The sequence below is a fragment of the Leptodactylus fuscus genome, chromosome 9 (assembly GCF_031893055.1).
Source record: "Leptodactylus fuscus isolate aLepFus1 chromosome 9, aLepFus1.hap2, whole genome shotgun sequence".
Lineage (NCBI taxonomy): Eukaryota > Metazoa > Chordata > Amphibia > Anura > Leptodactylidae > Leptodactylus > Leptodactylus fuscus.
In genome coordinates this window covers 12,077,657-12,092,233 of record NC_134273.1, presented here as the reverse complement: position 1 = coordinate 12,092,233, position 14,577 = coordinate 12,077,657, and the positions used below count along the sequence as shown (strand labels likewise).

Here is a 14,577-nt window from a genome sequence, read left to right as displayed (position 1 = left end):
AAACAGCACAGGAGGCGTCCCCAATGCTGCAAGAGAACTCTCCAGCGCCGCCTCCATCTTCTTCTGGAACACCCTCTCCCTGAGTTTTCTTCCATCCTGGGTTTCAATGTTCTAGGCCTCGGGCAGAGCTGACTCCGCATTCCTATGGCTATAAGAAAAATGGCCGCTTACACAGTAAGCTGTGTAAGTGGCCATTTTCTTGTTGCTTGTGGGCTTGTGCAGTTGGCTATTCCTGTGGCCAGATAACATGCGTAGAAGTTTGAACCCAGCTCCAGAAGAAGACGCGCAGAGAGGCTGTTCCTGAAGAAGATGGAGGCATGGCTGGAGATTTCTTTCACAGCATTGGGGACGCCCCTAGTGCTGTTTGAGCGCTGGGGCCCGCCCCCAGTGCTGCAAGAGAACTCATTTGCATACAGATGAAAACCGGGATTTCTACCAAACAGTGGCGCGGAGAAGACATCTAAAGGTAGGAGAAGAATAGTCTTTCTTAAGGCTGTTCCTACGTGTGATGGAGAAAAAAATGTGATTTTAAATTATAGAATCCCTTTAACTGCTGGGTATCCTACTGATGGTTACATCTGATCAGTTGGATAGTCATCAATATGTGATCGTGGGAATCTGTTCCCCAGGACCCACAACAATCACAGCCTTACCCCTGTGCCGATGATTCATTCGTCAAATTGTACAAGCAGCAGCTTAGTCCCATACAAGTGAATGGGTCTGAGCTGCTATACCAGTCACCGCCACTATACAATGTACGGCGCTGTGCTTAGTATTAAGTGAAGGGTTCACACTGCTTACCCAAACGCTGCCACCTCTTCAACTAGCTGATCTATGGGGGTCCTGGGTGTCGGACCGCCACCGATCACATTTACAATAGGATAGGTCATCAATAAGTCCTGGAAAACCCCTTTAAGTATCTTAACGTGTCAGGTGCTCTTTCAACTTTAATGGAATAGCCGCAGACAGATGATCCCGCTCTTGAGGCCTAGAGTTCACTTTGGCCAAAAAAAAAAGAGTAAGAAATATATAGTACCCGGGGGCAGATGAAAGCTATACTGACACGGAGTCGGCTGTTATGTGCTCATATTGTGAACAGATGCTATTTTTGTATTCTCCCCTTAATATCTGCATTACCATCCTTGTGAGAATGATAATTGAAGGCGAGGTTGTCATAGAAACATTAAACGGTTTCCTAACTTGTTCTAAATAGGAATATATTGTCTCATCCTTCTTATTAAAGGAACGTATCATCAGAAAAGACATGACTTAAAGGGAGTCTGTGCTGGAAAAATCTCTTCTGAGCCCCTAATATGTTTTTTTTTCTTGAGTCAAAGTGCAAATTATTGCAGTTTTTGTGCCGGCCACTAGGAACTTGTCACAATAAGCGGTTCTTTCCTGTCCTGTGTCGCTCACTGGTTAGCTTTGCCGTATAGACAGGAAGAGCAGAGTCATCTCATTATCATTATAAGTGCAATACCGAGTCCAGCCACTATGCCATGTGTGGCGCCGTACTTGGTGTGAAGAGGATGCAGCGCTCACTTGAATGCTGCGGCTTCTTCAACCAATTGAATTGTGGGGATCCCGAGTGCCAGATACACAACGATCCGATATCGGTGGCCAAGTCTTAGGATAGATCATTAATATAGAAGGGCCACAAAACCCTTTTATAATTTAAGCCACACCCCTCGAAATTGCACCATTTATACTGTACTTGTACATTGATATAGTTAGGTTATGATTGGTCAGACACTGAGAATGAAGGGGCCACAGCACTGCTCTGTTCCTGACGCGTTCACCGCCACCACCTGGCTGGGCATGGAACTGCATTTGAATGGAGCCGTGCTGTAGTGTCGGAGCGCCGCTGTGTACGATTGCATCCCCCCTCCTGCTTAGGTATAATAGATATCGGTGTAGCTGTCAGCATGTGATGTATGTGCACAAGCAGAATATTAGACATATGTCATGGTTTTCTTCTCCGCTCTCTGATCCCTGCTCTTATTTCCAGGTACAATGAATTGCTGTTTATAATTGATACTTGTCAAGGAGCCTCCATGTACGAGCGGTTTTATTCTCCCAACATTATCGCTCTCGCCAGCAGTCAGGTTGGAGAAGACTCTCTGTCGGTGAGTAACATCTCTTATCTCACACCGCAATACAGGATCAGTACTCGCCCAACTTTCCCAGGCTCTTGAATTGGGAACCTATATAAGTATACTATCCGTTTAGGAGTCTGGGAAATCTGTGTGGTTGTTCTGACACCTGTAATAGAGTCCATACTGGTTGTTTCTCAGCCTCCAATAGAAAACATCGCTATATGGCTGCCTATTGAGGCGACATCCTCTTGACCATGTGCTTTGTCAGTATCCTGCCAGGTTTTTTAACTAGCTCACTGACCCATTCATTATTCATTCACCATATTATCACGGGCCTGTGTAGTGAGCCCAAGGCAAAGCTCAGGACAGGTCCTATACCGAGAGCAGTGAACGGGGTCATGGAGGTACGAGCAGCAGACAGATGTCATCCCGGCCCAGCGACATGGTCATGTGCACATAGACTAGGATAACCTGTTCTCGTCACAGCTGGCACATATACACCAAAGATATCTATGGCTGCACTTCAGCCTATGAAGCGTCTATTGGGGTCTGCTTACCGTGAGCAACCACAAAAATGTGTGGCCCTGCCTGGCTATACACCGGCAGACTGCAGAGGTACAGTTCAGGGAAAACTCCGCACATGTGCCTGCAAGGAGATGCGGACAGAGCCATACGTTTGCAAAACCAGACTATAGTGCTGTAAGGCTGCCATGGAGGCCCAGGTGCCTTCTATCGTACCGCCATCTCTCCCAGATTTTGCAGAGAGGCCTACTCCATATATGTTTGGATGTATTCTTCCTTCTAGGGCAGGGTATGCCTTTACTGATGGAGGCCATTGGAGAGTGTACAGAGGCAGGGCAGCCCTGCAGTACTGGGGTGTATTACATATGTGCAAGGGGAATATCATAGGTAGGTGAGGACCACCGGCTTCAGGTCTCACAAACTTCCCTGCTATTTGTGAAACTCTTTTCTTTCTTTTTTTTTTTTTTTTTTTATCAGTTTCTTATGTGATTCTACAAATAACTGGATCTTTTTGACCCCCCAGCACCAACCTGATATGGCCATCGGGGTTCACCTCATGGACAGATACACCTTCTACGTCTTGGAATTTCTGGAGGAGATCCACCCCGCCAGCCAGAACAACATGAACGATCTGGTAAGATCTGCTTCTATGTCACCGATTCTACGTCCTTTCCCTTTTATTTCAGATCCAAAAATTAATTTAGCGACGACTATAAAAGTGATTGTACGGAATTAGAAAAAAACATGGCTTCTGTCTTCCTAAAACGGCGACATACTTCTTTGTGTCGGGTCTGGTATTGCAGCTCAGTTGCTTTGCAGTGAATGGAGCTGCAATACCAGACACAACCTGTGGACAGGTGTGGCACTGTTTTGTTAATTTTTTTTTTGTGTGTGTGTGTTTTATGCGAAGAATTTTTTTGGGGTGGCGGGGAACAGACACGGCTCTTGCTTGCGCTTATAAAGCCCTGGATTGGGATAGGTGTGTGTGGTACGTATGAGAAGGTTCAAGAGTCCGAGGAGCGAAACATTGGGTGAAATATAACCAAGAGGGCAGAGACTTTTTTTGTGGGTATGGAAATTTTTTGGCCACCACCCTACTCTCTGCTCCTGTCTTCTTGCCTCGTCCGTACCCCGTATTACAATATATAATATGACCTAAAGCCAAGGTTATGGTTGCCGTCACTCTTTGGCCATAAGTCATTACATAGCCAAGAACACGGGGTTGAAGTAAAATTTTCCTCCTCTAAATTTCCCAGCTGAAGGGGTTAACCGATAACGCGCCGCTATATGTCGCGTGTTGTCACGGACTCCCGACGCCTCTGCCGATCTGTAGCGGCCGCCTCTTACTCTCACTCTTGGCTCATGCAGATTTCTCGCAGCCCACACAGACAGGTTTTATGTTATCTCGCGGATCTATAATGAACTTCCAACGTGAGAATTGCGCGAGGAGGTGTAAACCTAGACGTGTTCTCTCTCCTCTTACCCTGACCTATTTCTGCATTAAGCGGGTTACTCTGTGCGTTATACAGGATTTGTTTTATGGCCTGTTAATTGTTACCAAGGCAGATGTAAAATTCTGCGAACACTTCAGGGATCTCGACACGTAGGTTGCTCTTACTAGCGAATGGCGTCAGGATAAGGGGGCAGCGTGCTGAGGCAACCCTCCCGTCTCTGACAACTAGAACCAAAATGGCTAAAACGGGTGTCGTCATGTGGAACTAAAACATGGGGGTTGTTGGGGCCCCAAGTTATTTTTCCTTACTGATGACTTATCCACAGGGTAGGGAATCATTGTGGGATCTGTGGGGGTCCAACACTCACTTGCTGTATTAGTAATAAGAACAGTGCTGCAATTCCTTAGAATCACCACTATCCAGTGGGTGGGGCTGTTGCGCCCTCCATGTACTTGTATAGGAGCAGTGCTGCACGCGCTCACTGTCCACTAGCAGCTTCCGCAACCCGGAGGGTCTCAGATTGGCTGATCTGTGCAGGGTCCGGGTGTCAGACCCCCACAGATAACATACCGTTCCCTCGTGGATAGGTCATCAGTATGGAAACCTATTTAAGCGGTTGCGTAGTGTTCCCTTACTGTATAGTTGGGTCTGCCTTACACTTAGCCCATTGAGTAACCCTTTCCGAGCCGAGTCATTTTATCCCAATACACCCGCCCCACCCCACCCCCACCTCCCCATATAGCGGTCGCCAACGAAGAGGAAGATGAAACTCCATGGACTGTTATAACCCAAACCCCCCACCCCCAATACCCACCACTCACCCACCCGAATCCAACTCCCCCCCCCCCCCCCCCACCGCCCACTTTACTAGCTTTGGCAATGCCAAATACCTATTCGGACGTGCCAATAAAGCTTTTTTTGATTTGATTTGCTCTGGTTTTGGCTTCTTGATGATTTTCTTGCTTATTAGGTCGCATCCTTTAATCCCTCGAGCGTCCATATGTCTTGTGATTTTTCTACTTAGACAGACATAGAATTTACCTCCCGAAACAGAAGGCGACACGGAGCGGAGATAAAAGCGGGGCGCGGGCCTCAGTACTACACATGAGAGAGAATTGTTAAACTGCTTTTAGCTGTCAGCCTTTGAACATGGCGGGGAAGGATCCGCTTCTGTAAAGGGATCCTCAGCATTGGGAGAGACCCCCAGCCGGGCGCTGTCACACGAAGACAGATATCAAACATTCGAGACGCTCTTTATCTTCAGAGGAGACCCCCACCTCCCGCCGGCCAACAAAGTAGATGTCAGGAGCAAAAGTGCATTTATATTTTTAAGTATTTACGACCCCCGCGAGATACATGAAATCTTTACAGCGCTCCTGATTTATTCCGCTAAACCTACAGCTTTATTTCATCTAGGAATTTGGACCGGCTATTAAGAGTAATGTGACAACTCGGACTGGGCGTCCGGCCATGAACACGTCGTATATGATTTAAGGGAAGGCCAGAGGATATAGCAGGAAATAAATGCTGCTAAATTCTGAGACCTGCTCGGCCAAAGTGGTCAATGGTTACCCCTATAGAAGTGCCTTGATGTAGTCGGATGTAGGTGTTTTTTTTTTGTTTTTTTTTTTCCCTTAATAGGCCGTTACCGGCTGGATTTACTCTGGACAGTAACGGGCCCTATTTACTTTACCAATCCTGGCAGGGGCCGGGATCGGTAAGTGACGCTGTGGGCCCCACAAACACTATTATTATACTTGGGGGGGGGGGGGGGGGGGTCTCAGACCCCGACTATAATGATCGGATGCCCGGGAGAGGTAAGGGAACATAAAAAACAGTGTTACTTGCCTCTCCGGTTTCCAGACAGGCTTCAGGCCTACTTCTGTGACGTTCCTGACATCACATGACCGGGGCCGGATATCATTTAATATGGCTGACACCACTGAGGAGTGCAGTGGAGCCAGAGATAGGTAAGTAACAGTTTTTTTATGTTGGTATTCCCCTTTTGGTCTCTGATTATTATACTCTGGGGTCTGAAAAGATCCCAGAGTATAATAATTGTTCATGGGTGTTCACTATCGGGAATAATATTTTGTGCAGGGGCCACTATGGGGCATAATACTGTGTGCAGGGGCCACTATGGGGCATAATACTGTGTGTAGGGGCCACTATAGGACATAATACTGTGTGCAGGGGTCACTATGGGGTATAATACTGTGTGCAGGGGCCACTATGGGACATAATACTGTGTGCAGGGGCTGCTATGGGGCATAATACTGTGTGCAGGGGCCACTATGGGGTATAATACTGTGTGCAGGGGCTACTATGGGGAATAATACTGTGTGCAGGGGCCACTATGGGACATAGTACTGTGTGCAGGGGCCACTATGGGACATAATACTGTGTGTAGGGGCCACTATAGGACATAATACTGTGTGCAGGGGCTGCTATGGGGCATAATACTGTGTGCAGGGGTCACTATGGGGTATAATACTGTGTGCAGGGGTCACTATGGGGTATAATACTGTGTGCAGGGGTCACTATGGGGTATAATACTGTGTGCAGGGGTCACTATGGGGTATAATACTGTGTACTGGGGCCACTATGGGGAATAATACGGTGTGCAGGGGTCACTATGGGGAATAATACTGTGTGCAGGGACCACTATGGGGCATAATACTGTGTGCAGGGGCCACTATGGGGCATAATACTGTGTGCAGGGGCTACTATGGGGCATAATACTGTGTGCAGGGGCCACTATGGGGGATAATACTGTGTGCAGGGGCCACTATGGGGGATAATACTGTGTGCAGGGGCCACTATGGGGGATAATACTGTGTGCAGGGACCACTATGGGGGATAATACTGTGTACAGTGGCCACTATGGGACATAATAGAGCATGCAGGAATGCATGTTCTTTTCCATATGGTGGCGCTCTGGTGCTCTTTCTTGTACATCTACTACCAGATTATTTTTTACACTCTTTGTTGCCTATTTCTCTTCTTCATGTTGTAAATTCTCTTTGCAGTTCCAAGTCTGTCCCAAGAGCCTCTGTGTCTCTACGCCCGGCCATCGCACCGACCTCTTTCAGAGAGACCCACAAACTGTTCTCATCACAGATTTTTTCGGCAGCGTCAGGAAAGTGGAGCTCACCGAGAAGACTGTGGTACTGAAGCGCCATCTAGAGGCCACAAAGAAGAGGTACGTTCATACAGGTTATATCACACATGGATGTAATACAGCGCTAGAAGCAAAGGCATCTGTTCTGCTTACAATGTAAATATGGCTCTGTTCACATTAGTACGGTGGCTTCTGGAGACCTGCATAGGTGGCATGGCAATGTCAGGTATAGACCAGGAGGTGGCGCCTCCTTTCAATGTTTTGCTTCTGTTGCAATTGTTGCACTGCTGCAAGTTGACCTGGTATCCCGGGTTCGAATCCGACCAAGGGCAACATCTGCACGGAGTTTGCGTGTGTTTCCTTCGGGTACTCTGGTTTACCCCTGTGTGCCAAAAATACCCTGAAAGGTAAGATCGCTTCCCGTACTGACCCGTGTGTTGGGGATGAGCGCCAGTATGGCAGTCACTGACTTCTGTACTCCACAACGCTCCCTGCACTTTGAGTCTTCATGCTGTCATTGCTTTATTCCAGCCTTCGGAACCAGATTATCTAAATTGTATCCTGGGTTCTTGTCTGTTGTGGCCTCGAACTCAGGGGATAAGGTGATAGACCCCCGTCTGGAATTATTTAACACCGGGACAAGTCCACCATATGTGTAGTACATTGTCCAGAGAGACACAACCTTTAAAGGGATTCTACCATTAAAACATTTTTTTTTTTGTGTGGATAAGACGTCGGAATAGCCTTTAGAAAGGCTATTCGTCTCTTACCTTTAGACGTGGTCTTCGCTGCGCCGTTCCTCAGAAATTCCAGTTTTTACCAGTATGCAAATGAGTTCTCCCGCAGCGATGGGAGCGGGCCCCAGCGCTCAAACAGTGATGGGGGCTTCCCCGCTGCTGCCAGAGAAGTGTCTGCAAGCGCCGTCTCCTCCTTTGTCCACCACATCATCTTCAATGTCTTCCGGCGCAGACTCGTAACTTCGAGCAGAGCAGACTGCGCAGGCGCACAGGTCACGGGAAAATGGCCGCTTGCACAGTATTGTTAGCAGCCATTTTCCCGTGGCCTGTGCACCTGCGCAGTCTGCTCTGCTCTGCTCTGCTAGGTTACGAGCCTGCAGCGGAAGACATTGAAGATGACGCGGCGGACGAAGGAGGAGACGGCGCTTGCAGACACTTCTCTGGCAGCAGTGGGGACACCCCCATTGCCGTTTGAGCGCTGGGGCCCGCCCCCATCGCTGCAAGAGAACTCATTTGCATACCGGTAAAAAACGGTATTTCTGAGTAACGGCGCAGCGCAGACCACGTCTAAAGGTAAGAGACGAATAGCCTTTCTAAAGGCTACTCCGACGTCTTATCCACAAAAAAAAGAGGTTTTAATGCTAGAATCCCTTTAACAATTGATAGGACAACCAGGTACAGCATGAGGTGGGCACAAGGTGCGACTAGAGGCCGTCCACAGCCCCAAATATGTATTTCATACTGGTAACCTAACCACAGGACATCCAGAACCCGCACAGATCAGCTGTTACAGCAGTGCCCAGGTGCTGGATGGGACTATAGAAGTGATGTTGGGATTACTAACAGGAGGGTCAATAGAAAATATATGAAATAATACAATTAATGAATTATAATATTCTATACACATGGCTGGTCATTAATAATGCAGTACTACAAATATCAGGGAGGTGGTCCGGGGGCAAACAAGCTGCAGACTATTACACCTACTGTTATTAAATTGGTGTCTGGTGCCCTCTTGTGTTCAACTATTGTATTGCATAAAACTGTCAAATCTTTGAGTTGATCGTGTTTGCAATGAAAATGGTCGTAAAGAAGAGAATCAATGTAAATGGGATATAAAGGGGATGATGATAGTGACCTCCACTTCCTCTACTTAGGCCATAGGGTCGTCATGTGGATGAGTGGATTTAACAAAACCGTTTTTAAGACTTCCTTACACAAATAATATTTATTCAGTCATGCCCTTAAATATTTGGACACTTATTGTATTTTAAGGGCAGGTTCATACCTGCGCCCAGTCTCTGCTTTAGGCAGTCTGGCAGGTTTCCGTCTTCTGCCTTAGAAAACTGACTGCCGGGTTTTCGTCTCCTGTCTAGTTTCTCGGGCAGAAGGCGGAAACCCACAAAGTGGAGACAGGGCGCAGGTCTGACCCCGTGGTTTCTTACCCTGCAATTTCTGCTAAATTCTGTTTTGCTGTAGCAAGATGGGCCAAGGGTTACAGAGTCTATGGAGAGGGGAGGGGAGAGACGTATGCACAGAAGAGACTACAAGCAAATGGGGACGTCTTTGTCTCAGTACAGATCAGTTCTTCTCTATAATGTCCTGTGTGATCCTGCTGAAGCTTCTGAGTAAGAGAGCGCTCTGTGTGCAGTACATAAGAGACATCATAGCAGCCGCTCTCCAGGGAGAACTGAGAGAGCTTGTGAAGGGTCATACAGTGGTCAGGAATAGTTACCCCTCATGTACCCTTTAAGCATATTGTTATAGCGACACTTAGACTGCAGCATTAAGACCCCTTGAGCGGGCGTGCATCTGATTGTGGGCCCAGTTTGCACTCGGAGTGACATCTTAGTACATTCTGTTATGCAGTCACATCTATGGGGGCTTCAGATTCATTCTGTTCCAATGACACAGAGTATATTAGGATTTTCTCTATAATCATCCGTGTCATCAGAACGGTCTGAATCCGATGCCCCCATAGACGTGAAGGCATAACGGAGATGTCACTCCATGTGTATTCTACTGCAAACTGCCGCAAATCGGATGCGTACTTGGTTGTGCACATGAGGTGTAAGCCTTCTCTTCCGGTGTGCAAGTAGCATGACCATCTATCCAGGTATGTTGACTCTGCGTTATCTCTCACCTTTCTAATACAGCTTCCTTGTATAAGATCTGTAGTGATTTTTAGATTTGCTTTCATCAAGTTTTTGCAAACTGACCGGCTAGCAGACGCTCGGTGACTGCAAAAGTCTGACCGCCCCGGGTCACTGTACCATGGCCTACTGGAGGGGCCTCAGAGGGGGCCAGACAAGGGGTTTCATATAGTTCTATACACCTTCTGAACTAGCCGAGATTGATCATCGTTTTTTACATTGGCCCTCCGTTGCCCTCACACACATCCCTTTAGATCCACCTCCATGTACAATGTAACTTTACAAGCATGTTACCTATGTTGGGATCATGTGAGCACTATATGGTGGTTATTATATTGGTTATTAAAGGGATTGTGCGATCAGTGACGCCATGTCCTTTGGTCACATGGCCATGCTGTAGCACAGTCCGTTTCATTTTAAAGGGATGGAGATGTGGCCTTGCCATATGACCAAACAATATGATGTCACATCCTTAGACATATAAAGCTGCCATGTTTTTGAGTTCTACACGTCCATTTTTACATGTTGCTGTCATTGTTAAAGGATGAGAGCAATGGACATTAAGTGACAGATGCAGACGGAGCCTTTAAATTATGGAAGATTTTTGTCTAGTTTTTTTTTTTTTTTTTTACTTCTCTTCCATTACAGACGCAAACAAACAGAAGATGGCGTCCATCGTGTTATTATCATTAGTGAACGGGAGCGGACACGCTTTATGTCCGTTAATGTAATAATGGTAGTGTGAACATATCCTTAGAACAATTGTTGCAACCACCTCATGCACATTCCCTGCATTTATCACTTAGACCACCGGGGGGCGCTGTGCTAACGTGTATCATCAGTATTTCATTGGTATCATTTCCAGGCTAGAAATAATTTTATGATATTCTGTGACCGGATCGTTACGTTTTCTGTTAACCCCTTAGCAGCTAGTCTTCTAATTGACTGGATACTTTTTTTTAACTATTTGGTGCACATGGTTAGGTCTGCTTGTGTTAAGCTCATGTCCTCAAGGCAGATGGGCAAATACAACAACCCAAGGGGTGGCGGGTTAACACTTTGCTCATAAATTCATCTATGGGTCTGGTGAACGCTGCTCGCAGCCGAGCAGTAAAGAAACATGACTGCTGCAAAACCAGATCCCATTAGTGCGACTACATTGTAGTTCACACCTGGATGCTTCACACCCTGGCACCCTATTAGAGGTGTGATCACATTAGTCAGGATCGCAGATGGAGATGTCTTCTCATATGTTATGTACAGTGTTGGCGAAAAATATTGGCACCCCTGCAGTTCTGTCAGATAATACTCATTTTCTTCCAGATAATGATTGCAAGCACAAATTCTTTGGTATTATCTTCATTTAATTTGTCTTCAATGGAAAACCACAAAAAGAATTGTCAAAAAGCCAAATTGGATATAATTCCACACCAAACATAAAAAAGGGGTGGACAAAAGTATTGGCACTGTTTGAAAAATCATGTGATGTTTCTGTAATTTGTGTAATTAACAGCACCTGTTACTTACCTGAGGCACCTAACAGGTGGTGGCAATAACTAAATCACACTTGCAGCCAGTTGAAATGGATTAAAGTTGACTCCACCTCTGTCCTGTGTCCTTGTGTGACCACATTGAGCATGGAGAAAAGAAAGAAGACCAAAGAACTGTCTGAGGACTTGAGAAGCAAAATTGTGAGGAAGCATGAGCAATCTCAAGGCTACAAGTCCATCTCCAAAGACCTGAATGTTCCTGTGTCTACCGTGCGCAGTGTCATCAAGAAGTGTAAAGCCCATGGCACTGTGGCTAACCTCCCTAGATGTGGACGCAAAAGAAACATTGACGAGAGATTTCACCGCAAGATTGTGCGGATGGCGGATAAAGAACCGCGACTAACATCCAAACAAGTCCAAGCTGCCCTGCACTCCGAGGGTACAACAGTGTCACCCCGTACTATCCAGTGTCAGCGTCTGAATGAGAAGGGACTGTATGGTAGGAGACCCAGGAAGACCCCACTTCTTACCCAGAGACAGAAGCCAGGCTGGAGTTTGCCGAAACTTAACTGAGAAAGCCAAAACCATTCTGGAAGAATGTTCTCTGGTCAGAGGAGACAAAAGTAGGAGAAGGCCTCAACATAGAGATTACAGGGGAAAAAGAGGCCTTCAAAGAGAAGAAGACGCCCCCTACAGTCAGACATGGCGGAGGTCCCTGATGGTTTGGGGTTGCTTTGCTGCCTCTGGCACTGGACTGCTTGACCGTGTGCATGGCATTATGAAGTCTGAAGATGACCAACACATTGTGCAGCATCATGTAGGGCCCAGTGTGAGAAAGCCGGGTCTCCCTCAGAGGTCAGGGCTCTTCCAGCAGGACAAGGACCCAAAACACACTTCAGGTCAGCACTAGAAAATGGTGGTGAGAGAAAGCCCTGGAGACTTGTAAAGTGGCAGCAATGAGTCCAGCCCTGAATCCCATAGAACACCTGTGGGGGAGGGGGAGAGGTCTCTTGGTGGCAGTTTGGAGAAGGCCTCCTTCACATCTCAGGGGGGACCTGGAGCAGTTTGCCAAAGAAGAAGGGTCTAAGATTCCAGCAGAGCCTTGTAAGAAACTCATTGCTGGTTAGCGGAAGCGGTTGTGCGCAGTTATTGTGTCTAAAGGTTGTGCTACCAAGTATTAGGCTGAGGGCGCCAATACTTCTGTCCGCACCAGTTTTGGAGTTTTGTGTAAAATGATCAATGATGTGACTTTTTTTTTCATTCTCTTTTGTGTTTTTTCATTGCAAGCAAAATAAATGAAGATATTACCAAAGAGTTTGTGCTTGTAATCATTATCTGGGGGACACCGAGGATTATCTGACAGAACTGCAGGGGGGCCAATACTTTTGGCCAACACTGTACAAGTTACAAAATCCAGACTGTGCGATAATCCAGCACCTGTCAGCGATTGCAGAAGAGTTGCTCATTGCGTTATCTCTCTCTAGCGCCACCTATAGGTCACTATTGTGCTAGGGAGAGTCTGAACCAATCACAAGCATTGAAACCTGGACCAGGAGTTAAATTCTGCCGACGGCTCTGATTCTGAGGTCTTGGCAGGTTGTTTGGTCTTTGATGCAGCTCTTGGAAGGTTCTGAAGCTCCTTGCAGGGATTGCAGGCATCTTAAAGGCAACTCTCCAAGGGAAAATGTGTGCTAGTACTAGGAAGAAAGCTACTACCTTCCAAGAGCCGCTTAAAGGCATCTGATCCTGCCAACCATAACCCTGCTCGGTACTGTACAGTGCTGTGTCTGGTCTGACTAGTCACGTTTCATTGCCTAACAGGGATGTTACCTATAGGTGGCACTAGAGAGACTGGACAGGGTGCCAGGGCCGGCCAGGCGACTGCTGCGGCGGCCAGTCACCGGTGTCATCAGTCACATGTTGGGTATCGATGACGTCACTGGCAGTATATAGGTCTTGTGTCACTACCCCTAGGGTGGTCTCACACACAATGGGCCAAACTTATTACTGTACGGCATAAATTGGGGCTATTAAAAGGGGCTGTGGTGACCGTTTACATCGACCCCCCCCCCCAGATTTATTATCATATACACTGGCGTAATAACGTAACAAAAAACTGAGCCCACTCTATGACCATGTCCGGGCCTGCTTGTTATGTCTGGAATTTCCTGCATTTTCATGGCAAATTTCACCCCTATACATGGAAATGGCGACATTGCGGTGACGGCGTTGCACGTTCCGATGTTCTGGATTATCAGACGGCGAATGATTTGTCTCCATGGTTTCATCCGTTGAAAAATACTATTTATTTCCTAAATGTCAGGCCGCTTTTGGAAGAGGATGATTGCGAGGGATGTAGAAACCCGTTGACCTGTGATTTGTTCTGCGTGCGGCCTGAAAATGTGAGCAGTTTATAGGGAGATTTACAGTAATTGAGTTCCCTGTTGTAATACAGCGGCTCGGCCGAGCGGCCCGGCGTATTATCATACAGCGGGGAATGACGGCACGCTCCTCTGCCCTCTCTGTATAATGGAATGGACGACCCCCATGCATATGGAAGGAGATGAGCGATGACTCCAGTTCACATGGTAAAGTCTCCCGTTGTGTATTTGTGTTAAAGGGTTTTTGCTGGGACTTTAACAATAATATTCTATCCTAAATCACATTTATTACCTTACCTTATATAACCGCAATGAATGGGCGCTAGCCTAGACCACCAAAGGAAGTGACCCTAAACCCTCCATGTCACTAGACCACCAGGGAAGTGACCATAACTCTGCACATCTCTAGACCACCAGGGAAGTGACCCTAAATCCTCCACGTCATTGGACCACCAGGGAAGTGACCCTAAACCCTCCACATCACTAGACCACCAGGGAAGTGACCCTAAACTTTCCATGTCATTGGACCACCAGGGAAGTGACCCTAAACCCTCCACATCACTAGAACACCAGGGAAGTGACCCTAAACCTTCCTCGTCACTAGACCACCAGGGAAGTGACCC

At 47.1% G+C, this 14,577-nt stretch overlaps 1 protein-coding gene across 1 annotated transcript in view; it reads left to right on the top strand.

The window, feature by feature from the left end:
- The window catches only part of PIGK (phosphatidylinositol glycan anchor biosynthesis class K), an 88,259-nt gene that overhangs the window by 24,736 nt on the left and 48,946 nt on the right, over window positions 1–14,577 (top strand). Inside the window, exons 7-9 of the mRNA XM_075287800.1 lie at window positions 2,009–2,126; window positions 3,142–3,252; window positions 7,102–7,274. Of these exons, the coding sequence (XP_075143901.1) occupies window positions 2,009–2,126; window positions 3,142–3,252; window positions 7,102–7,274 (402 nt within the window). The remainder of the gene's footprint in view (window positions 1–2,008; window positions 2,127–3,141; window positions 3,253–7,101; window positions 7,275–14,577) is intronic.